Consider the following 27,274-nt stretch of genomic DNA (forward strand, 5'->3'; position numbering starts at 1 on the left):
TCCGCACAGCATTACTTTTTTATTATAAGTGGTATCATAGTTATCAATAATTCATGTGAGAGAAAAATATAGGATATTCTTCTGACAGCATTCAAATGTGGAGACAGATTATGCAACATAATCCTTCAACTCTGGTCTCTTTGTACTCAAAACAAAAGTTAGATAATGATCTCAAAATATGATTTCAATCATATGCAGAAAACAATGGATTACTTTCAGATCAAGTGCATCCAAAGTCAGACCTTTCAAAGATTAGACGTAACTGCATAAGCGGAAAGATCTTGGCGATCACTAAAAACCACTACTAGTACTTGTTTTACTAGTAGAGTTTGCTCGACATAGTAAAACAAGAAGGTTCAGCACGATTTCAAGTTTACATGATGCAACTTAAATTTGCATTTTTTACATGTTCCACATGCTTTAGAAACTAAAAGGAGTTTCTTGATGCTGGTGTGTTGTTAAGGGACATATGTAACCTCGCTGTACTGAAGAATAAAATCAAACTTTAGATTTTTTTTTTCTCAGGATCCACTGCAACCCACCATCTAAGAGTTGGAGCAACAGAAGAAGTAGAAGTAGCGGTATGGGCAGTATAGCAGTAGGAATTGTATGAATGTTCGACATAGAGGTAGCAGAAGCAAGTAAGTAGGAGAACCAGCAGCAGCAGTATTCATACAAGTTAAAGTAGTACTAGAGTAGTTGCAGTGGCGATTGAGAATTAATCTTATATAATTTGTGAACACGTTGATGTTTTCGTTGGCTTGTTGGCTAGACAAAGTAATCTGTCCCTAATGCTGTGATCAACTTGATCTTATCAACAATGAGGTCAGCTCATCTGACCAACCACAGCCCACTGACCATGAAAGGCGCTTGACCCGATTCACTTTGCTGGCACTAGACGAGCTTGTGGATGAGACCCGGATAAGAGTGAATTTATGCGAATGTGTTATGTAGCATGCTATGCAATGGCTTATAATATCACAAGCAAGCAGAGACCTGTGTGTATACACTCACATGACACAGACAAGAGCCAATAGTCTTTAATCCACCTCTGTGGCTGATACGATCACGCACTGGGCACACCCATGCAGTCATTATTAATCTCTGCTTTTTAGGCATGTCTTTCCAGTAATCACACAAAATTAGCACAATACATCACTGAATTCATACTTGATAAAACAATATTGATTAGATTAGAGATGATTGCTATGGCTGAAATCAGGATTCTTCATGTGCACTCTCATGTTTGTTCTTGCATACATCTGTGTCCCGTTTGTCCTGTCAGCATAGTGGTTATATTCCAGGCTGGCTGGCTGGTTGATTGTCTAACTGGCTGGATAAATGGCCCCTTTATAGAATCATGTACCGAGTAGATAGATGCATCTCCTGAATGGCTGGAAGACTGACTGACTTATAGACAGCTATTAGAATGTAATGCCCGTCTTCCTGACTGGATCACTTTCTTCCTGGGTACCATGTCTTGAAGCAAATGCTCCGTCAGGCACCCAGCCAAACATAAGTGCTTCAGAGAGCAGAGAAGCAGATGGTTGGACTGGATACATTGAGCTGTGTAAATGCACTACATAAAACAGATATTACTCCTACTAACTGAAAGATAATAGTCAGCTCAGGTTAATCCTTTCACCAGTCTTATTGATTATCCTGCTATAGCCAACATCTTCTCACATCTCATTCTCTATTCCATTTGGCCGAATTCATGCCTCTCTATAATTGGTCATTACTTTTTAAAGCCTGTGTCATTGGGACAATGTTAAATAATAGGAGGCCATTATATCTTATAGACAATATTTCCACAAAACATAATCACTGAACCATTATTAGACTTTAGTCTGAATTGAGATGAAGGCACAGTGATTATGATGGATTGTAATTACGTATGCCTCATTCCTTGAGAACAATACACCTCATATGCCAGGGTGGGTAGCAATTCAATTATGTCAGTTTAGGAAGTGCAATTACTTTGGGAAGATAAGGGGACATACTTCGAAATCCAACGTGTTTTGAAGAAGGAAAAAAAAGCCTTCAGTAGGAGTTTGTTAATTAGTTCATTATTCAACAAAATAGGATTCAATTAAACATGTCATGATATGTACTCTGTATTTGATTCCCAATAGTACACGGCTTGGTGCAGAGCTAGCAGATTATTACAAGAAACTTTCCAAAACTCGCTGACCTTTTGAAGGAAGAAGAGCTCTCAGATGGCAGAACTAGAAAGGGGGGGAGGATTGTTAAGTCGTTTGCTCAGTGCTAGTCATTCTAATTTTTCTGTGGAAAGACAGAGACTGACATACACAAAGGCATGCCGTGAGGAAGAGTAAAAAAAAAAAAAAGCTGCAGAAATGGATGACAAAGAAAAAACTGATTCAGAAGAATGAAAAATCTGTTTTGCTCAATATCTGAATATTCTGAATGCCTCAATCTACTTCCAGCACCACGGACAGTTCCAACATGCAACTTATTAATATTACACTGAAGTGCTATACACGATGACAATTCAAAGTCACTGCCAACATACAAGTATGTGGCTCACAGCACCTCTTACCCGTTACAGCACTTCATTGCTCGTTATTGCCCAAAAAAGTGCATTGTCTAAACTCATTCCTGGCCTCACCACAGTGCTTCTATAAATACACGATAGCTCCCACGTGAGATGGACCCACTGTACTTCATGAGCCTCACCATGTGGTATCTATGGTAACCACTTACAGTAGAAGAAGCTCAGCATGTGTGATGGAATGTGAGCGTGTGTGTGTGTGTGTGTGTGTGTGTGTGTGTGTGTGTGTGTGTGTGTGTGTGTTATTAAGAGGCTATTAAGAAATGAATTGCTTCACAGGAATAGAAAGGTGAGGAATTTCTGGTCATTGCTTCTGAAAGTGACTTGAATGGGGTGTAGGGTAGTGTAAAGTTAGAATACATTTAAGGTAAGTGTGTGAGTTGAGGTTCAGTCAGTATGGTCAAAAAGGCTGAACTAAGACGATGGGATGGTTTTAGGGGAAAGGTTATGTTTTGGTAGAAAGTAGTGGTAGAATGTTCAGAGATATGAGCAAAGAAAAAGATGTTGGTGATGGATATTCCCAATTAAATTGTGTACTGGGCATGGTATTATACGCCTGGGTTAGTGGTTGGATGAACATGCAGCACAAAGTGCCTCTTTGTCAGCGAACTCATTGCTAAAGAGACCTACTTTAAACTCAGAGGTTTGAAAACGTTGGGACTCAGCCTGGGTATATTGTCTTTTTCTCTCCCCCATAGAAACACACCCACAGCAGTGAACACAAACAGCCGTTCTCTAAAATCTCTGCTCCTCAGACATGATGTGCTGCACCACATTCAGTGGATTAGACTGTTGGAAAAAAAATAAATAAAAAAATTCCAGTGCAGTTTCCATGGGAACCAAACCATATCATAGTAAGATAAAATAAATGTTGATTTTGAGAAAACAGCTGTCCTCACTGTCTCGGTTGACCTTTCTCCTGACTGCAGCCGAAAGCTTCACAGTGAACTGCTCTGGACAACTGCCAACAGCCTGCAGTACAGAGACAGGCAATAAAGGCAGCGAAACACACAAAGTCAATTAAAAAAACAAAACTTTATTGCCTCAAGGTTTGTAAATTTTATTGAAATGTAAATGTTATTATTAATCGATCTTTACTCCAAATGTCACAGAACTATAGAAATGCATATACACAGGACATACATGTACAGAATATATATATATATATATATTTGTATATATCTCTCTATATATATATTTCAATGGTAACCGATCAATTTCATCTGCAAACAAATTGTTGAAGAAACCTTTTTTCCGTACTGCCTCAGCTGACCTGTAAGCTGAAGACAAAAAAGAGAAAGAAAAAGAAAAGGCAGGAAAACTTCAGCAGAATAAAACTTGGCCAACAGCCCCCAGTGAAATACACAAAGAAGTCAAAACAAGTTTAACACATATATACAGTATATATATATATATATATATACATTTATATATATATATATATATATACATTTATATATATACTGTATGTTGACGCATGTCTTACAAATGCGTCTATATGTAGTTAACTATGTGTGCAAGTGGTTAACTTTAATTCATGTTTGTACTGGTTGTGAAAGCATTGATGTATTAGTTATACATGTGTAAAACGCATGATTTTGTGTGTACATACATTTGAATTTGAATTGGGGATGACAAGCTTATTTACTTTGTCTTTTACTGAAACACTGTTGTAGTTCGCAAAGCATTAAGTACAACAAACTGCATTCATTTGTACTGTGCAGCAAGGATTTGCCTTCACTCACAAACGACGTGCACGAAAATAAATCCGGACTGTGATGTCTGAAATCCAACCAAAGGTGCACTCAGACACACATACACATCAACCATGATGTGCATACATCCTTTGAGTTAAGTGTTTTGCCCTTTCAACACAAAAAAAAACACAAAGCCTGCAGCTGATGCTAAATTTGTGCCATGCATATGATATTCATCCCTCAGCAGATGTAAGCATAGAGAGTTAGTATTCAGTCTCTATGGTTACCACTTGCAGTAATGGAAAAATAATCAATGTCAAGTTAAAGTCAGCGAGCCTGCAGAGATGGTACTTCGCCAACTCTGCTGAGCTGCGTCTTCAGACTGAGCTGATCCGATTAAACTTGACCTGCTCAAAACAGCTGGTTATCACCTGAAAGCATGTGTGGGTTGGTTAACTTTTAAATAGAAAAATCTCCACCAAAACTTTTATTCCATAATTATAATCACTTGATAATGCACCATTGGACTGCTTGTTGAAAAAAAGAGTTGTTACGTCCAGTAAATAGATCTCGGTTGTGTAATATCTACTTAGCATGTTGAAAGTGCAACTTTGAATGGCATCAAGTGTCACAGTAGCCCTTGATCTTTGTAATCTGCAGGTGGTATGGTGAAATGGCGATCGAGTGGCCAACTGCCGTGTTGTCATCCTGTGTCATGGACTAAATCATCACTTCAGTGACCAAAAGAGGGGCTTTTGGCAGAGGCCCTCAGAATAATCTTCCTATCGCTCGCTGCTTCTGCCACTCCCTCCATCTTTCCACCCGTTCCAACTGTGGCTCAAGCTGACACTCACCCTGGACTCCTGTCAGCAGTTTTGGCAGTGATAACCAACGTCTGTCAGTGGCAGAGTGAACGACAGAGAGAGAGAGATGAAGAGAGAGAGAGAGAGAGAGAGAGAGAGAGAGAGAGAGAGAGAGAGAGAGAGTGTGTGTGAAGGTAGGCAAGGAATCAGCCAACTGTCTGCTGTTTTGGTGATAACTAGGGAAGGACAACGCAACCTTGAGGAGGTGGCAGGTGGCGCCTCTTCTGGTAGGGGTGTAATGAGGCATAAAGTTTGGCGGATGGACTTCGTTTTTCCTGCTTACACTTTAGAGGTTGAATCCACCACCATGTCATTTTCCCAGGGACAGGTGGAGATCCTGGCTAACAGCAGCCCTCTGTTGGTGCGAGGGCTTGCATAGAAACCCTGCAGTCCAGGATACATCCAGGGGCCATTTTGAGGCTATGTTGAAGGGCTATTTAGCCTCCAGTTAAGGTGAATAGTGATGGATGGAGTGCAACTATGGGCTTATGAGGTATGGTTACAAAGTCATGAACATAATTGCCGGTGAAAGTGTCAGCTCCTCACAGCCTGGATGCAAGAGGAAATGCTTTGTTTTGGTATCTGATTATTCAGTGGGTGATTTATGATGAGCTAGAAAAACATGAATATAATTATCTATCAAAAGGGATCAAATTACACCCACGTAGTCCTGAAGAAGCACATTATTTGTTTAGTGTTAAATTAGCAAGAAATAAAAAAATATATTTTACAGAAATTCACAAGGTTCGAAAGCAAGTTTTCAGGGGCTTTACTTGGGTTGGATTTTATTTGTCATGCTTCACCCATCGGTTCTCTGTTATTATAACAACCGTCCAAAGTAATTGATCAGATCTCGGAACGCAAAACTCACTGTTTCCCTGTGCGATGAGAACACATTCACTGTACATCATTTTTGTCTTACTTCCAAATAAAGCGGTTCCGGTGTTTGTTTACAACCTTTCTGATTGTCTGACCAACCGTGTTTGTTGCCCTATTAAAACACCTGTTGTAGCATTGTCACCACATTTTGAGATCTCAGAATATCAATTACTTAAGTGAGTACAATGTTAGTGTAAAAAGGTTCCCTTTTGTTGTTCTGCATGAGATGTTGGGCTGCCTAATTATGTCCTTCCGGCGAGGGGCTGAGCAATGTTACCTATAGTAGGTTAGAAAGATCTGCAGTAAATTACATTCAATAATATTTGGCGTGCTCATTGGTATGAGTGGGTGCACATAGGTAGATTGAGATGCAAGCAGTAACTTAGAGATCTTGTGTTATAGGTATGACCATTATTCTGCTTGAAATTCTCTTTTTTTGTTAATAAATGCCACTCTTTTTGCACTACTCTGGCTCATTGACCTGGTTCTTCAACATACCTTTTTGAAGTTTCCCAGTGCCAAAGCACCTCATCTGCTCCTTATATGTGGTGGTGGCACTACAGCTGATACAAACAATGGAATTTATCAAACCAAACCTGTATTAAGCTGTCCTGTACACTTTCGAGGTATTCAAGTTGAGCACTTGCATGCAATGTCATGATTATTTTCAAATTCACAGGCAAACATACTTAGTTTATCAAATACAACGCTTTGCTATTCTGTAGATTAAACCACCCAACACAATTTAAGTTGTTAAATGTGCTGCTTACACTATTTTGTATCAATAATCCAATAATGTTTGATAGATTGACAGACTGACAGAGGGCACTCTGCAAAATGCATTTTTTTTTTTTACTTTGGATGCACTAAGTACATACTGCTGGAAATACTTCCTTACTTTTAGTTGAGTGCGGTTTTTTTAATAGAAGGCTTCATTTGTAATGAGTATAGAGAATATCTGTAAATTGTAGAATAGCAGCTGTTTCTGAGACAAAGGATCTGTATCTCTCACGGAACGGAACACGGAACACATCTATGTGGATAGGTGTATTTCCTGTCCAGGAAAAAGGATCTTTAGAAAAAAGTAAATTAATAAATAAAATCAACAGCTATAATTACACTATACTTTGGTGGTTGTCTTTTTATTTTTTTGGTTTCCTCACCCTGTCAATAATTAGAAGGCTATAATTTTAATGTGCCTTCCACTGGCCTCTAATAGAGCTTTCCTGCTGAGTTAATGAGCAATGTCAATGCTGTAATTGTGGTACCAAAAACAGAAACACTGAAAGATGTTTTAAGTGCAGAGAAAGGCAGAGAACAATGTTCAACTCTGGTAGGCACATTGCGTACAGTTAAACTATTCATTTTAATTAAGGTATTTGTTGAAGTTTATGCTGTTTGGTCATGTTTGGTATCTCCACACTGTTGATGGCCATCTCATAGACACAGCCATGATAGTAAGTGGGTGCAATTATGCTTCTATATTTTGGCCATGTGCTTTGGCATACTGCCGCTCCATCTCTGTGGGGCTGGAAGGGGGCTGGAAGGATACCAACATTCCAAGGGAGGTGTTACCTGCTGAGAACAGACCAGGTGCAAACTCCACAGTAAGACCACACAATGTAAGGTTTATTCAGCACTGCACAGTAATCCACCCTCCTCCCTTCACTCTGGATATGACTGAAATGTGTAAATAAATAAAAGCTGATCGCATTGGCTTTATTAGTTTGCCAATATTTAGCAAGGTTTTGCAAAAGCTTTAGCAAGATTTAATTGAGGAAAAATTCATAAATGAGACATGTGGTGGGTCGAGATAGAATTACAGCCACCCAATTTAACATGGAAAAACTTCACATCGTAATAAATATGAACCAGCTCTTTTTTTAGAAATACAGTAGATGAACATTATCTCAACCCCCCCCCCCCAAATCTACCCCCCAAAAGATGTTATTTTGATTTGACTTTGAAGGTTATTAGAAAGTATGTGTGTCTGTTTATCTATATTACTCGCAATGTAGAGACAAAAATCTTTCCAGAGTCACAATATGGAGACACTGGAAAGAAAAAGGTAAACCATAAAAATGTCTATATGTGTGTGAAGAACTAAAGCTTTAGACATCCAATGCAATGCCCAACCAAACAGAGTGTGTGACATTGTGTGCCAATATTTGTTTTTTCACCACGTTGGTTATTTATTGCAAAAACAAAAGTCAATGTCATGGCAGACAATAGACTGAGAATGTGTTATCTATGTACTCAGGCACAGAGTCCTCACGCTCACACACACACACACACACACACACAGCCAGAGAGAGAGATCACAAGCTTCCTCCCTACTTATGGACATTTTCCATCATCTTGCCAAGATTCCAGCAAACAAACCTTTTTACTGACATGAAACAACACAAATGCCTTTTTCAGACATTGTGGACATCCTTTTGTATTCATCAGCACACAAAAACCTGAATATTGCACTGGCTGAAATGCGTGGTGTTTTACCGAGGGGCTCAGAAAAGCAGTCATTATATTCCCTCTTAGTGCAAAGATGCAGAACGACATAGATAGAGAGAGAAAAGATGAGAGCCAGAGCCCTTTTAATGTTAAACAATACAGTAAATCAAGCATTAAGAACGGCATAGCAGGTCAAAATATGTCTTTGCTTGCTTCAGTGCCAGTTTCAAAGAGATGTGAAGATCCACCCACTGACATTGCAGGTTTGCAATACAACTTTTTATATACTCGCAATATTGTGATTGACAAAGCGCTCCATGGTTCCACCATCTGTTCGCCCTCTGACTAATATAAACGAGCTATGAAACGCATGCTAAAAGAGGTCATGATATGAAAAGCCTTGAGGGATAGTGATCATGCGATGCCTGTGCCGCACAACCAAACTTGTGCATTACTTTTATTGTCTTGCTTTTCATGACCTATGGCTAAAATCTGTGCATGCACGAAAAGCAAACACTGGGAGTTTGATTCTGACAGCAGACAATTTTTAGTTGTTGACACACTTGATATTAAACATATATAGGCCCATGAGGAAAATTTCCAACAGCCATACCAAATGTCATGAGGGCTATCCATGGTGCTGGATTCACCCTGAGCAGACAGAGGCACATCCTCAGGAACACACCAGAGTTCTAACTGTTACAGCCAGCAGGTAACCACGTAGCACCACAGACAGTCACCAGACTAACATTCATCCTGAATGCACATTATTTAATGTTGTGCTGTATTAGTCTTGAAAAGCCCTGCTTGTAAAACCAAATAATCTGTGAAAGAGCATCTATATTTGAAAGTACAAAATGACTCAATATCAAAGAAAGCTGACTGGAAAACCACAACAATGTACCAGAGACCAACTGCGTTACCAAGAGAGTTAACAATTGTCAGTGTATCCTTAGTTTAAATCAGTGTATATAACTATGCATTAAGATATTAGAAGAAAAGTATTGTCAATAATGTCTAATCCCTAACAATGCACTGTTGCCGATTTTGTTGATATCTCTCTTTCAAAGCGACAGAAAACCAAAGGTGATAAGGTGCAAGATACTGTAAATATGTTGTCATTGATTTTAATTGGATTTTTTGATATGTGTGGAGGTTTATAAGGTGAATTCAAAGCCAGGAATGCAGCAGACAAACTAATCTTTGTCTCTCAACAATTTCATATCAACCCTCTGTAGATATATTACCAATGTGTGCAATGGGGCTGTAAATAAAATATTCATTACCCAATCAAACTGCGTTTTATTTGGCACTGAAAATCTTCACATTTTACAGCGCCCCCATCAGGTACAATGGGATGCATGTGAACAAATCAATATAATCCCAACATGAGCAGAATCCTTTAATGGACAGCCATCGATTTTCTACTTGATACTTCCTGGTAAGATCACTTCCGCTCCCCTCCTTACTCGGCCAGTAGAGCCGCTGTAGGGCTTCTACACAGGGCTCACTGCTCTAGCATCCGACTCTGATCCCACCATATCCATGGCGATTCGTGTCCGAGTTTACACAGTGGCGCACATCCTGCTTACCAGTGCTTGGAGCCACAAGCGTGCATGGCTGCGAGAGATGTGCTGAGTGTAGGCTTCAGTGCATACTGCTCTGCTCTGCTCCATGCATCCCACTCCCAACCCTGAGGCACTGCATTGGCACCGCGCCTCTCAGAGTATTAAGCCACGCTCTTCGTTTTCTCGTCAGAGGCCTGAATGCTTGGAGATCGATGCGTGAGCAACTGTTGGTGCAGGGATGCATTAACGGAACCCCTTGTTTGTGTGGAGGGGAAGCATTAGTGAGAGAGGAGAGTACATTCAGCACAATGGACAGAGTCAGAGAGAGGGGGTGACTGAATTCACACATTCCAGCACCATGGACAGAGTCACCAACAGATAGTGAGGTTTGTTTTTTCTTTCTTTCTTTCTTTCTTTCTTTTGGAAGGAGTGAACAAACGGTGAATCTGTTCTGTTCCCTCAGCTTTCCCGTGGGACCCGCCTGACAGTGCTCATAAAAACTGCAAGATACAAGAACAGTTTTATCTTACTTGTATCTGCCTCACGTACAAGTTCACACCCACGCACGGATTGTAATGTCACTATATCAGTGAGCAATAAATACAAATTAAATGCAGATATAATAAGACGTATAGCCTAATAAGACAATACGATTTGTATCGGTCTCATTACTGTCTCACATATACATTCCACTTGATTCAGTTGAATGCTCTAGTATCGTTCTGCTTCACGCTCAGGAAGTTACATACATTTACACTAAAAGCTGTCCAGTCCAGACGTCAGCTGGGAGACCCCGAGCAGCTCTGCTGGAGCAGCGGGGTTAAGTGCCTTGCTCAGGGACAGCTGAATGAGTTGGCTGACGGGTGTCTAAAGAGCGAACGGAGAAAGACAACTCCACCCACATTTTCCACCTCGCCCCCACTGGATTTGAACCTACAACTCACGGTCACCGTTTCTAAAACAGTCACACAGGGGTGGATAGAAACCAGGGAGACCCCCGTGTACCACTGAATAATTTGTAGTCATGGTTCTCCTTTAAATTTCCTCCGTGCCCGGGTACTACATCTGCCACTACCACCACCAGCAGCAGCGCTGCTTCTTGATGTTGTGGTCGGGAATACGCATGCGCCCGGCATTGGAATTACTGCACTGGGAAGAATAAGTTGGACCTCGTCTGTCTTCACTAAAAGAAAAATACATATAATATAAGCATGGCAGTGTTCCGAATAAGAAGAATGAGGTGTTTTTGCGTCTGGTTCGTCTCTCTCGTAGTGACCGTGATGTGCGCCCAAAGGTAAGTGAGAAAGGTTCGGAGGATGCTCCACTCATTTATTTTTAAGTGTGACTGTCTTACAGACGGCATGGAAAATACTTGGACACTTTATGGTCCAAGAATGTCTCGTGTTTAAATTTCCTGTGCACCTTTTCTCTCTTTTCTCTTCCATAGTGCCGGTGTCAATGACCCTAGCAATATGTCTTTGGTTAAAGAAACGGTGGATAGACTGTTGAAAGGTTATGATATACGATTGAGGCCAGATTTCGGAGGTAAATTAAATCGTATTATCATCAACTCTGATCGAGTTTTCGCCTTGTCAGCCCGTATAATAGTACAGTGTTTAATCCCCGATAACTCAAATCATAATTGCAATTTCGGAAAGTAAACGAGACATGTCTTATCAGATTCTGCCACAGTCTGACATTTTTTACGATACAGTCGAGGCAAAATGTGCCAAAACAAACCAGAGTAGCGACATGATGAGAGCACACACGAGTGATGTGGTTGAGACGATAACATAGACCATCGTATTTATTTCAATGAAAAATCACTACAGGAAAAAAAAAAAAAAAAAAGGTGGCTGTCAACTCCCAGTGCTCGCTTATTGGAATTTAAAACAAAACAGTGCCCATTCCTGTTTATTTTCATATTCCAACTCAGGTGTTCACTGCGATGGAAACATGCTTGGGGCTAGACGATTTAATGTCAACAACTTTTAGGGGAATTACCAACACTTTCACTGCAGCTCACCGCGTCTAATCTCACCCGAAATGAACACTGTAAACTATTATCCGGCTGACAACAGCTACATTCACAAGTGTTAATTAATGTGTGTTTTCATCACACATTATCAGCCGTCTATCGTAAAATGTGTCAGTCAATCATACAGGCTGCAGCTGATGTACAGTATATATAGTGCTTACTGTTGTTTTGACCTGTTCTAGGTCCTCCGGTGGAAGTGGGAATGAACATAGACATAGCCAGCATAGACATGGTGTCAGAAGTCAATATGGTAAGTAGGCCATCATCACCTCTACTTTGACAATGGGAGACCATTCTGGACTAATGATCCCTGCTAAGCATAAACCTCCCTGGGGAATTCCCTCCCAGACCACGGGGAAACCCCCTCTAAATGCAGGCCTGTGTAACTGTGTCGTCCCCCCCCAACACTCTCATCAACTTGTGGGTATGAGAACTCAACGGTCTTTTTGTTTGTGGTTTGAAGGCATGGATTGAACCTGTCTAGGGTATTGAAATTGATTGACATAGATGATCGCTTTGTTTTCTGTCCCATAAACTGATTGCTGCTTAATTTACTGAGCAGGCAAAAACCCAATAATCACTAACTTCACAAAATAAATGATATTGGCAAATAAAAGTTCAATCCAATCACCACTTTCTTTTTGGGAAAGTTGAAGTATTAGTCCAAGTCTTAACTGGTGATTTTCCCCACTGACATTTATGTTGCTCCATGAGAAATGTTTTAGATTGTCTGTTATGGCTGGTTTAAAACGCTGAACTAGAAATATTGACAGTGGAAGAACTTGAGAGCTGTGGATATGAGAAGTGGAGATTAACTTTTGCTTCATACAAGTGCACCTCCTAGTGATGAGATGCTGGAACTGCACTTCAGTTTACAGAGAAACTCAAGGCTGCCTTTTTTGTTATGGAAGGTCAACCTCGACACGTATGATACAGTTGACATAATGAGAAAAAAATTGATATATATGAAAATATGCATTACATTTCCATATGTTCACTGTCACCTTATTTTTTTCTTATGTAAAACTGTCTCTTTCTGTGGTTGACAGAACTCTACTGATTTGATTTACGACCTCTTTACATCTCGCACAGATGCCTCCTGCTGTTGCAGTTATTTATGTGTTGCTAGCTGTTATGAGTCATGTTGTAATCTCAGGGAATGGTTACGCGCTGGAATATTTTTGGCAGCAGCACCCAAAGGCTGTTGCTCATGTTATCTCTGTGCTCCTCTGGACTTTGTTGATGTGTAGAGATGAGATGAGAGAACAGATGATGCCATGTCTATTTGCATGCATTTACCCAGAAGACCTGCACAACCATAGGCACATGCACATGCATACACAATGCAGGTCTACAGAGCCCTCCAGAGTGGCCTTGAATCCTTAATTAAAGGCATGTTTTCTGTGTGTAACCGATGCAAGAGCTGGAGAGATGTTGTGTTTGTGTGCGTGTGAATGAGTGCCTGCAAGTACAGTATGCATGTCGTAAGTGTGGGATGCACTTCCAGGAATGAAATACTTAAGTATTATGTAAGATGTTATTTGTATTTACATCCCAATCACCTAATGTATAAGAGACATTTCATTCAATTTATATTTAGCTTTTCTCAGCAGAAATGAAGGTAGTGATTTAGTTACGTCAAATGGCCACTCAATTGTGTAGGCAACAAGCAACTATATATATATTTGGGGTATTTGTTCTTATAAAATAGCATAGAGCAGATAGAAATCCAAGCAGAGTGAGGAAAGGGGGCACAAGTAAGATTTGTAGCCATGGTGTTGCAAGTATATGATATACAGTAGTACAACAGGACACTCCGACATTTGTTGTGCTGTGTTTACTATTTCCTCTACTGCGATCATCTCCTCTGGGCTACAACTTTCTGAAAAAAAAGTTGAGTATATCCCAGGTTCATTACTCCTACCCAGAAGTGCGTCATGGCCGGAGCTTATATCCACACACACCCACACACATGGTCAAAGAAAAATAAATCCCACTCACCATCCAAACACACAGAGCCAACGCCGCACAACTTCTTTGATCATCCCATTCCTTTATCAGCTTTGGCCCACTAAACACCCTCTAATGTGAAAGGGGAGTCATTACCACCTGACCCATTGGAGCCTCATGAAAAGAAGAGGCCACATGTGTGCGCGTAATGGTTTCGGCATCTTTGATCTGCTCCCCTTCCTATAAATGTAACCACTTTTCAGGATTGCAGCTGGTGTAGAAGCACTTTCCTTTCTTCCATTTCCTCTCCCCCATCTGGCTCTTTGTCTGCCACTTATTTTGGTGTGGGGATGGAACCATCCTGTGTTCTTTCTTCAGAGAGCAGATGAGAAACAGGGTAGAGGATAATGGAGAGATGTTACCGATGGGTATATCCAGCAGTGTCCTATTAGCCATTATGGCAGAGCAGGACACCCATGCTTTGGTGTGTATTAACAATCTATTCTTCTATCACCCACCACTGCTTTCTGTTGAAGGCCTCGCATTGAAAGCAGAGACATGAACTAGTGAGAACATAGTGAATAAATTAGATTCTTTTCCAGGAGGGCTATTAAAATAAGGAACTGCAAAGAGATTTGTCTTAAACCATCTGTTTTAGCACGTTGTTACCTATGTCACAGAGCATAAGCCCATTTAGGAACAACACAGGCCTCTAGCTTACTTTAGATGAGTCAGTCCCCCGGAGGACATGAAGTCCCCTCCACTATTTGTCACGTAAGCAGTTCTTAGGTCCAAATGCCTCTAGAATAAGGTAGCGCCTGGTGACTGTTTATATATGCTAAGGTTAAGACTTTGCACCAATAGCTGGCTTAACTGAGTCATATACGATGTAAAAAACTACATTACATGTCACTTGGGCCTGGAGCCAGATGTGAAATTGAAGCTGTGGCTGGTGTTCATTACATACCCATAAAAGGTCACTTATTCCTGGGTGTCAGGGCCAAAGTCCCAAGCCTTCGAGGGAGAAAAGCAATACCATTTGATTGTTTAAGACCGAGGAGTCAAATTTGTCACCTGTGTATTCATGTGACAGAGAGACAGACAGAGATATATAGGAGACAGAGTGCTCTGACATTACTAAGTTACCATGTGGAGAGCCAGAAGCGGTGCTGGTGTTGGAGAGAAGGTCATGTACCGAGTGCTGCTGAGGGTTCATTCTGCATGACTCAGAGGTGGACATACAGATAGGGACACACACACTGAATACCAATGTCATGTTAGACATTCAACCCAAGGCAAGTGGCTTGGCAAGTCTTAATTCATGCATTGGTCAAAGGAAGAAGGGAGAATAGTAGGCATGTAGAGGAATTGGTTGATTTCTTTCTTTGTCGTTCTTCCCAGCAATTCTTTTTTGTGCCCTTTTTTTCAACTACTGCCATTTAAGTCTCAATATTTGCTTTTGGTTGAGCTCCTGGGCATTTGAATCCTAAGCCAACAGTTTTCACAGGGGAAGAAATACTCCTGTCTGAGGATGAAGTAAAGTTCTTATCCTCCTCCAACAGGCAGAAATACCATTATTGATGCACACAAAGGTCAAAAGGAGCTTATCGATTGTTGGAGAAGGACTGTGAATTTCAGAGCTCCCCCAATTTTGTACCCAGGTATTTCCACCTCTCAGCAGATGTCTCTGATAGGATGTATGCTATAAATTCACAAGGATCGCACTGAAAACTAGGTTTATACTTCATATTATACAAATGGTTACATCGTAATTGATATAGGCTGAAAGGCAAGAGCTCATTGCTAGGCTCTTTGATAATAAAAGGCAAGGGAGATTGGGAAGTACTTATAAGGTATTGTATAATATCTCATCTGCATATCTGAAAGCTTCAAAATTATATGAAGTCTGCATCTTGTGTCTAGATCTATTTTAAAGCAGCCTTCAATTGTCTATTGCTGATGTGGGCAGACTTGTAAATGGATGAGCAAGAGTCTTCAGCCAAAATAGTGAGTCAATATGATTTACATTTTGTCATGGTACAGATTTAAACATTTAATGACCAGTTCATAATGGCAATAGTGAGGAAAAACTCACCCTAATCAGCTCATTGTAATGGTAATGATACAAATTAAGAGATGGATGATATAATTCATCTTTGAGGATGATAAATTCAATATAATCCAACTTTTTTGAAAGGATACAGAGACACTTTTGTCTCTTTTGTCACTGCACACACTTTTCTTTGGACGGGTTTCACCAAATTAACACAAATTATCTTCAAACTCCAGCTCCATGATGGTTGCATAGTAACTAATAAGAGTGTCGAGGCAATGTGCAAAGATTCACAGACTGAAACGCATTCCAACGGTGGGGAGAAATAAATACACTCAAACGTTTTGTTCTGTTGTAAAATGAACTGTCAAACTATCGCCACACTATATTCAAAACTGGTAACAAGTTAATGAGCAACGAGGGATTGGTCTTAGTCACCAGATGTAATTCTGGGTGATAAAGCATATATTTGATTAGTACAGTTTAAGATATTATTGTAATCCATAAAGCTGTAGATGGTTGGTTCGGTATTGTGAACCCAAACTAACCAATAGTTTACTTTGTAAATGTGCAACGGTTAATCACACCAATTCAATTTTTGAGTTGGCTGTAAAGGGTAATTACAGCACTCAAAACTGCCACATTAAAATGTTTAGTGACTGAAGTCCTTTGGAGCATTGCTTGCAGTGTCTCCTTTCTTATTCACACTCTATATTAAGCCTGCTACCATATAGGGTATACATGGGCATACTTGTACACGTTTGATGTCTCTAGTGAGAGTGTACACTCACTTTCTGTTTCTCATATACACATTCTCAAATTCTAATCCCTCCGCTGTTCTCCAGTCATGCTTCCTCATAAACTGGTATGTTAACGTAGCCTCCAGGAAAGTAGCTGTTCGAATTACGTAACAGACCGGCTTCAGCAAGGATTTGATTTGGTGCTGCAATGGAGGTGGAGAGAACATAATGTATGAAGAAAGCCGGGCTCTAATGATAACAGTATTGATTTATTTTCATTGCTTAGGATAGATGATACATCGGTCTGACTCATTTCCTAGCTCCTGTTCCAAGACAATTTCATTAAAAAACAGCTTGAGTAGGATTAAAAATATATACCGGTTGACTGATGGTGCAGTGCACTAAAGAAGGAGACCTCATGCATATGTAATAACTGCATGTTATGAGGGAAGAAAACAATAGATAATTTAGATGTTAAGAACACAATCACAATTAAATTGTTTTTTAAAGATTAGATATCATGTTAACCATATTCTTCCTGTTAGCAGTGTCAACCTTAATAGTATCACTGTACCGACTCTGCTGCTACCAGGATGTACAACAGCAGGATAATTCATTAAAGTGGCAGGAAGTGAAGATGCGTCGTTCATTTATATATATTCAGTCAATGTTGTAAATTAATCAAATGCTCCCAATGTAATTCACTCCTTTAAGCACTTCACTGCCCAATGCACAGATATGACCAATGCAGTTGGATCAGGTCTGATACCAATTATCTAGAGGATTGTGGATTATAGTCACTCATACCATTAGTATTTCAGGAAACGTTGATTTTAGTCCTTTATTTATTAGACGAGTGGTATTATTATTGTATGGCTTCCTTTAGTTGGCATAATATTTTCAGCCAACTCCCTGTGTCATTTTTAGTTTCAACTTTACAGCCCTTTCATTTGGCCACGTCTTTTCCACTTTGCTCCGTTTTTCCCGACCCGAAGAGATTGGCAGCAAAGAAAGAAAGAAAAACATGAAGCTTACACAGGAGCTGTATACATTGGGCTTACATACGAATAGCGAGCTTGTGCAGAGGAAAGTCACAGGGGATGTGTGAGGCAGCAAAGTAGGAGTGGATGTGAATTGTGTGAGTGGAGTGCTGAAACAAACCATGCCCCAACTTGCATTATTCATGCTGGTAGGTTTAGATACATGTGTCTAGCTCTAGAGAGTTTTAGTAATCCATTTAGATTACACTGTGTGCCACACGAATGCAGTAAAAGGACAGACATTAAGTGTTTGTATACTGAAAAGAGGATTTTTATTTCATCAGTAAATATACATTACATATGGCCAGGTGTTTATCCATTAGCAGAACCAGTTAACTCAATGTAAATGATGATGAAGATGGCGGAAGTGTTGCTGTGATGATGATGTTGATCATGATGATGAAATAAGAACAGAAGATGATTTTTCACTTCATATGGAGGATGAAGAACCAGCAAAAGGAAACTAGGATAAATATATGTAAAATAATCAACTAAGTGGCTTTTCATAGCTTGTCGTCATATGAGAGCAACTGTACATTACACATTAGAGCAGTGGGCGCACCTGCCTCGGCCACTGGGATGCTCTTAGTGTGGGGTGGGCACAGCCAGAAGACTTGATATTATGTTCTGCATACTTCACAGCACCTTATCAATTTTCCTGGTGACTTAGATGAGAGTTCAACATTTAATATATGTGAACATACAATGATGAGATAGAAGAACGTTAAGTAAGAATGATGTTTCAGCCTGTGAGTCGGACTCTTTTTGTGTCATCAAGTGTTATTATCAAAGCAACACTAGGCAAGTGAATTGCCTGGAAGCTGTATGTTGGTAATATTATCTATAGTTCATATCCTGGAGATACATAAGAGCGATTATCAATTCTGGCTTATTCCTCTGAGTTGAAGACCTCCCCTGTTGTTCAAAAACTATTAAAACTGTAAGGATTACAGATACTTGAACCCAAAAGCACAACTCGAAGACAAAAATACAAGTTTAGTTCTTTACTTATGTTCAGGAAGGGTCAAAACCGGGAGGTCAGTCAAACAGGCGAACAAATCCAATAAGGGCCAGGCAAAAATCCAAGGTCGAAAACAGGCAGATCAGGAACAATATCAAGGTACGCTGGAGAGCTTGGCAATAAAACACAAGACAATCTGGCAGGGAACAAGTGCAAGTGAGGGGACCTAAATAGTGAGGGCTAATGAGGGGATGGGCTGCAGGTGAGATGGGTGTGGAGGACCAGGGGAGGGGAATGAGAGGTGATCGGGTGTGAATGGTAGGATCTGAAATGACAGGAGAGTTAATTCAACAAGCAGACAGGATGAAAAACTAATATGAAGGGGAATTCGTGACAAAAACATAAAATGAGCCACTACTGGGGACATGGTTTTTCATTACAATGAACTTCAGTACTGTAGATCCCATAAACACTGGTCTGCTGTTGCAAATACTTACTGGCACACCACATTTGTATTAATACACAACTGAAAATAGTCACCAACAAATGCACAATTTTCTCTGGTTCGAGTAGTATTTGCCAAAAACTAAAGTGCCCATGCGGTTATTGGAAATGACCTAGTCCTAAAAAATATATATATATTGACAAAGACAGATTTAAGATAGATTATTGTCACATTCATAATTTTAGGCGAAGATTTACCAAAAGGTTAGCATTCACACTCTTTCTAAAGCAAAAGAGTGATACCGAAGTATAACAAAATGATCCTGACACAAATATAGTGCGATAATCAACATACAATTAAGCTGGAGGTAATTAAGTATTTTCTTGGTCAATAGACAGGCTGTTAAAAACAAAGTCAATCAGATAGGGTAAACAAATCCAAAATACTGAGGGTGTTAGGCAGTCAATCAAAAGACCGGCAGATGGCCATATATAAACAGGAACAGACAGGGAAAACAGATCAACAAGGCAACAAGACAACATAGACAGTCTGGCAGAGGCTAACTATGCACTACACAGTATCCCCTATATACTCGAGCTAAGTACAGATGAGGTGCGGCTGAACAGGTAACTGAGTTGCCTGTCGAGCAGGACCGGGGAAACTCAAGAGCAAAAGCTGCAACTGAAGGAGGTTAGAAGAATTCAGAAAATACGAAATAGTGAGGAGGAACTAAAGGCGGAGGAAGGAGGAGAGGTAGACGGGGCAGCTGTCGGCCTGACAAGATTACCTCAGGTTTTTGCACAGTCAAAATCTCATAAACTGTGTGTACAAAGATGTCTGGGAAAATGGTAACTGAAGCGTTAGGCAGCCATTATTTCTGTACTCACTGCACATATCTCTTTAAATCTCATCAGTAGTCTGTACAACAGGTTTCTGCAGATGCACAATTTTTCATTCGGTGAATTCTCTTTAAATGTACCATTCCTCTGTGTTCTAGCATAGCGTGCAACCTTGCAACACACTCTCTTATATATTGTTCTTATCTCCCTGGATTGTGCTCACTATTTCTCTAACTCTTTAGCAATACACAGTTTCTATATGCATTTATTCGGGGTGTAACGGTTCACAAAAGTCTCGGTTCGGTTCAACACGGTTCGGTACGTTTTCAATACAGCAAAAAAGCAGAAATGCCAAATCCTTACTGGTGAGACTCTCAAGGTGGGCGTGTCTGAAGAACATGGTTCTTCATCTCCCATTCAGTAATGAGGCAATGTGTCGTTACAGTCAGGTAGCTTTGTGTAGTCCGTGACGTCCGGCCGTCTGTAAGCATGTTCGTACAGCCTGGTTTTCCACTCCAGAGTAGGGTCTCATATCTGCGGCTATAAATATACCTTTAGCCCTGTTTGAATCGGAAGGGAGTAGCTACCTAAACGCTGCGGGGAGAGTTTGTAGCGTGTGTGCTGCTGTTGGTTTTCCTGCTAAGCTAATTTAGCGTAGCGTGCCTCTCCCAGAGCAAACATGGCTCACCACAGCAGAATGTTGTTCTTCCGTGTCAGACAACACGTTGTCTGTTACGTCGGGGGGTTTGCCTTGTTGAGCGCATTATATTTCCCACAATTTAAGCTTCTGCATTTTCCAAATGCAATAGTATTATTCAAACGTATTGTTCGGTTCGTAATGCGTACCGAACCGTAAGCCTCGTACCGAAAGGTTCAATACGAATACGTGTATTCTTACACCCCTAATATTTATGATCCTCTTCACTTTTTTACCTCGGGCCACAAGCTGTGCAATTAAGTATTCAGCGACTTTGGCTACGTGTGAAATATCTCCGCAGCTATTGAATTGATTGCCAAAAAATTGATGATCCTCTCACTATTCATCTATAGCACCATCATCAGGTCACAATCTTTGGTTTACAATCAAACAATGAGTCAAAAAAAAAACAATCATATCACTAAAATGTATGCTCACCCCTTAGTTGTGTGAAAAACAAAAAATCTCATATTTATTTTATAAACAAACTAACTTTTAAAGCTGACTGAATTAAGATATCCTAAAAACCCTGCAGCAACCCTTTGTAGTATTCAAAGTAATTCTGTGCCTTTGATCAGGATCATCACTATATTACTGTTGTTTTGAGTCTTGTTATACAACAACAATATTGAACATAATATGCAATATCTAACATTTATAAATTAAATGGCATACACCAGTAGCATTACACACACACACACACACACACACACACACACACAGTCATAAAGTAGCCGAGATATACTGATTAAGTCATTATTAATGTTACAGACACTGCTTATTGTACAATTAATAACGCAGCTCTAAATGTCAGGGGAAGGAAGGCGTGTAATCAATTCCCCCAGGTTTAACAAGCCCACCAGTTAGGCATCTGATTCACTGTTGCCTGTGACAGTCAATGATGGGGTGGCTGTTTAGCCATCAGAGATGCAGCTGTAGGTCTAACTGTTAAACGGCAGCATCATCTATTTTGGTGGGCAGAGCTTGGGGAATTGACAGCATATTGTCATTGTGTGATTCGCTCATTGTAGGGCAATAATTCCCACACCTGTCCTGTGTCAGGCTGATGCTGCTCTCTTTTTCTACATTCACTCATTCCTCGGTTCCTCACTCACTGTCTGGCCTCTCTCACTTATCCATTCTCTTTGCCTGTTTGACAGTGACACTAGGCTGGGGCACTTCTGCAGGGGGATTAGACAGATCAAAGTGGGTTCATCGGCTGGCCTACCATTTCAGGAGGCATCTCTCCATTCACTAACCCCACTGCTCTGTTTGTCTGTGTGCTTTTGCTCACACTCAACAGATCTAAGTTTTGGCACATTTTCACTCCGCTCGTTACATGCGTCTTTTCTGAATAAACTTCCAAGTTCACAGGAAATGTACAGTTTCTGCTCTTTACATGCATATAGTCCCTAAAATAAACTTTCAATGGAGGTTTACGTAAACAACAAAACTACTTGGTTAGGTTTTGGAAATAAAACCACTTGGTTCTATTTCGCTCTCTAAGAGCTGTCACTATTGGGTTTATCCATTCTCGCAAGCACAGTTGAGAATATGTTTTGTGCCCTTGTTGCCTGCACGGGCCACTCTTGCATCCACACTTGTGTGGATATATAAGAGTGTGCGACCATAGTTTTGCTCCCTGACATTTTTTTCTTCTGCGTAAAGCAGTCAACAAATGAAGAAGTAAAGAATATGATGGACGTCTAGCGGTGTCCGTCTGTGTACCTGCTCATAACGGATCTTCATCCCCGCTGCGAGCTGCCTCTGCTTACCCCAATGGAAGAGCTGCAGCGAATAGTGGAGGCCTTCATGGCACTCCTTGTTTAAGGTGGTAGTAGACTTTCCAAAAAAGAGTCTTTGCCAGCAAGAAAACATATCAACTTAAGTGAAAAAAGGTCCACATATCACAGGAATTTATGAATCTGCTTCATGAATGTACAGAGTCAAGAGGACATAACCAAAAACACAGCCCAAAATGACAAAATGCCTTAAACCAAAGGCTCAATGTCTATGTAAACAGCATCATGTACAATGTTGATCAGTGTTAAATATTCACTGACAACTATTTGGCTTTGGCGCTGACTGGAGTTTTTTTCAGTTATAGAGCTGATATGACTGTTGTGCAGATGGTCATTTATGTATTTAATTGGTACATTATCTCAGACACTCACAGTTTGCTGTGCACATATATCACCAATGATAAGAACTGGAAAGAGAAGTATGTCTTTTTGTCACTGTAGTTGTGTCATTGGAGAAACAAAAAAAAAACATTTATCGATTGTAGTTGACCCTCTATAGTTTAGAAAGACCCTGAATGAATGCATTAATTTATACAGAGAGATCATTGAGGATCAGGGACAGAGGAATGAAGAAAGAGTCAAGGATGAGGAAGTCAATAAGGAGTCGACTTTTCAACTTCAGCACATTGTTTAGAGCAAATTTAAACATTCTATCACTCCTGCCTTGAGTCTGTAAGCAACTGCTCTGTGTTGAGGGGACAACACTCATCATTGTGTGGGACCTATTTTTAGCTTGTTAATCAAGGTAACATGTTCAGACTGACACACTCAGTATGATATCCCCTAAAGTGTGAGTAGAGTGAGATTGCTTCATTTTCGGCTCATCCACCTACAGTGACCTAACAGAGGTCAAAATCATGCATGCAAGTGTGTTTGAGGAGGCTGTTCCACAGAGGTAGAGGAGGTAGGTGGTCCTCTATTTTTGATAGGCAAGAGGATCAAAATATTACTAAATTTTACGCCTGGCATCCTGCTCGCCAATGTGTGGACTTTAGACGATGGGCTGCCGCTGGATGACCTTCGTGCTGCCGGCATCAGTTTTCAACGAAATATTCAAAACTCTAATGTTTGAAAACTTGGCTAAACTGGAATGGAATAATAGAGAGCGCAATTCAACCACAACTATTTTCCTTTATACCAATCTGTAAGAACAGAAGACTCCTGCTACTTCTTTATGGTGAATAACGTTAACGTTAATGTGCAAATTGAAGGAACTGACAGGATTGCATTTCGGTACCTTCTACGATTTCATGTGAGATGTAAATTAATCATGTATTCCAGTTTTTGGGTGAGTGCAATTTTAACACTAGCATTGTTTTATTTATATATTAGCCGGAGCCGCCCACTTTGAGCTCCATTTTTGCTTTTCAGAAAACTATGGCTGACGTCACAGAGACTAGGTCCATGTTTTATGCAGTCTATGGTCTGAACTGTGTCCAAGTAAATTCTGTACAACTTAGTGGTCCGGCAAGTTTTTGCAAAATTGGGCCGTACTGCATATTCCTTCATTGTGATAGTTGGAAGGAGGCCCAGATTAAACTAATTGGTATGAAGTAATTATAATAAATTAAAGAGATAGTGACATATAAATGTGCCATATTAGCTCATTCAGCCACATTGCATAACGTATGAATATTGTGCATTTAAGGGGAGGAGGCCCAGACAATGTTAAGTAGTTTTGAGAAAATAAATAAGAAACAAATGATGGAAGTCTGATAAGCTTTTTGTAATTTTGCATCTACTCTTAAGAGGATCCCCAACTTCAGTTTGTCATCTTCCTGTCCACTGTCAAGTCATTCAATGTGCCAGGCTTCAATATAGTGTTAAAAGGGATTAACTGAGTGTCAAACGACTGGGTCGAGACTAACTGAGTAGGTAAGACTATGATCTGACGGTGTGGTGGAGTTAAAGCCCAGTAATTAAAGCAGAATTGATTGAGGCTGATTAGCAGCTTGCCACCCAACACCCATACACCTGATCCCATTCCTGTAATCAAGTACACAGATACACAAACAGAGTGAGAGAGAGGTGTATGTTCAAGTGTCAAACTGAAAACTATCTAAACCATCCACAGTTCAACTGGAACTACTTAGTAGCCGATCAGAATTGGGTATTTATCCATACAAAGATATATATATACATGTGTATCATTGCCATCTTGGAAGATTTTATCGTGAAGATTTTATCAGCCAGCGCCTACCATGTGTTATGAAAATATATGTAATACTTTTGAATTTCCAGTTTCCCCATTTACCTGTGGCCAGCAGTTTTAAAGGTATCCGCACTGGAAAGTATTTTCAAAAAGCTGCATTTCGGGGGGGTTTGATAATAACACTGTAGACGAAAGGCCAACACAAAGACAATTCTGCATTCTGAAAGGTCTTGGTATTTGATATGTGTGAGATAAATGTGTTTCTGAGTGTGTGTGTGTGTGTGTGTGTGTGTGTGTGTGTGTGTTTCTTACAAGCTGAACAGATTTACTCACACGGTTTCTGCTGTTGTGTCTTGTCATCAAAGCTTTATAATTGGTGTGGGTCATTGTAGTTTTGCTCATGTCTTGAACTATCACAAGGCAAACGGACAGTTGTCAATGGAGCACAAGATTAGATTCTGCTTTATCACAGCTTGTCAACATACAAGAAGTTGATAATGGCCAAAAAAGGAGAGATGGCGGGTGTGGATTGGTTTTCACACAGCAGCTGAACATGACACTGAAAGCTGATAATGGGATAGCGGCGAGCGGGATGTATGGCAGAAGTTGCTCTTGGTTCGAGTGATACGTTTGCCATCACTTCACTTTCTTTAGTTGTCTGCACTTTTACACATATGTTATATACCAGTGTTTTGCAATTTTACAGTTTTATTTTAGTACTGTATCGTACAATTTGACAAATCTGAAAAAATAAATCATTTTCTTCACAGCCTTGCTTCTCTGGGTCTTTAGTTAGAGCTTCTTTTGTAAGTCCCTGTCTTTTGATGCCAGGAAAATGTACAGTTGGTAAAATGAAGCCAAGAGCAAGTGTTGCTGTTGTCTATTGGGCTGTTAAAGGGAGTTTAACAGCAGCATCAATGCTATAGATGAAGCCTGAAACCCTTTCCAGATTTATTTTGTATTCAGCCTTATACTGTCAGCTGTGGGAGTGAATTCCAAGAAAAGAGAAAGAGAAGAGAAAACCCGGACAAGCGGTTAGCCAGGCATCTAAGTGTTCCTTGTGGATGCTTCAATTTCTCCCTCTTCTGCATCTCCCACTCATGAAGATTGCATCGAAGAAATGGATGTCCATTCTTTTGTATTTGTGTATGGGGTTTTATTCTGAGCATCGATTCCCTAAGAATATCCTAAGTGTTCCACGTGTCTGTAGCATTGCAGTACTGAGTGTTTTATTGCTTGTTAAGTAGCTGGAGAGCTTGCCAGGAACTGGCAGGAAAGGTAGTCGACTCCTATGTTTCGTCACCATCTCTTTTTCTGTGGGGCATATTTTGTACTTTTAAATAAAGTGTTCTCTGCACTAAATCTTGCCAGTCTGCCCTCTATTTGATCAATATCAAACTTAAAACAAGAATTAGAAAGTAAAATCGGTATTGTATTTATTTATTTAGTTTTGGCAATGAAATGAAAAACAAGTCTATAATCTTGATCTCTCTCACAAGTTAAATAGGTCAGGTAGGGGGAGATGAGGAGAGGAACAACTCCCTTGAAAAACAAATAACATTGTGAGGATTAGTGTTAACCAGGATGCATGTTCGTGTTTGTGTGAGATGCACTTTCATTCCAGAGTACTATGGATATTAAGGCTTTGTGATACTCAAATCAAGTTATTGTTCGCTATTATTATTATTTGTTGCATGCATGAAACCAAATTTCAAATACTTTAATCAAGGTGTTTAACATGCCAAATCTTCGAAGTAGCACAAACATATGAAAATATTATCATCACGCAAATAAAAGGGCTGATTATATAGAATTGAACATGTTTTATATTGTATATGTTGTATGCACTTGTACACCTAAATCATGTTACAGGGCAATCTGCCAATGGAAATTATGCCACTACTCCAATTGTGTGGAAATGGATTCAATTTAATTCATGGTATTTAAAGAGCTGAAAAGTGACAATTGAAAAACTAAGTAAATGTCAAATGTCCCAGGACAGTCTGGAAATTCCACAGACCTCCATATTAACTTTTTTTCTTTAATAAGAAATAGTAAAACTTTCAGAATGTGTTTTCCATAGTACGTTGTGCCAATTTCAGCACTGACTGTGTCACACTTTGCTCTCTCGGCAACTAGACCTCAGTTCTTACAAATTCCAGAGAAAAAATACATTTTTAAAATACATTGTATACCTCTGCCTCATAGGTAGCCCTTCATTTTACTGCAAGGCTTGAAACCACTCAGGACATCCACTGAAGTTGATTCATTGTTTTAAGGAGTCTGTAGCCTGAAAACCTGCCTTGGACTGGAAGCCATTCAAACTATAGAGGAGTGTGAAAAACATGATGTGTTAGAAATCTGTTCAAATGCCTGCAGCTCCCCTCTTGGCTAAATTTGGAATGAATTCACTAACGATTTTAGACATGATTTTAGCATGTTTTAAAGCATAAAAATAATTGGACCTACTAGATGTCCCCTGTTGGCCCTACGGTCCAATTTTGAATCTGTAACTACACAGAGG

General features: G+C 40.0%; 1 protein-coding gene across 2 annotated transcripts in view; it reads left to right on the forward strand.

The window, feature by feature from the left end:
* The first annotated feature begins 11,244 nt into the window (after window positions 1-11,244).
* The window catches only part of gabrb2b (gamma-aminobutyric acid type A receptor subunit beta2b), a 51,271-nt gene continuing 35,241 nt past the window's right edge, over window positions 11,245-27,274 (forward strand). Inside the window, exons 1-3 of one of the 2 annotated variants that reach the window (XM_076101734.1) lie at window positions 11,245-11,327; window positions 11,481-11,578; window positions 12,254-12,321. In XM_076101734.1, the coding sequence (XP_075957849.1) occupies window positions 11,245-11,327; window positions 11,481-11,578; window positions 12,254-12,321 (249 nt within the window). The remainder of the gene's footprint in view (window positions 11,328-11,480; window positions 11,579-12,253; window positions 12,322-27,274) is intronic. The other variant, XM_076101735.1, reaches the window with a different exon arrangement.

This window comes from Anarhichas minor, unplaced genomic scaffold, assembly GCF_050575085.1.
Source record: "Anarhichas minor isolate MPS153535 unplaced genomic scaffold, ASM5057508v1 ptg000027l, whole genome shotgun sequence".
NCBI lineage: Eukaryota > Metazoa > Chordata > Actinopteri > Perciformes > Anarhichadidae > Anarhichas > Anarhichas minor.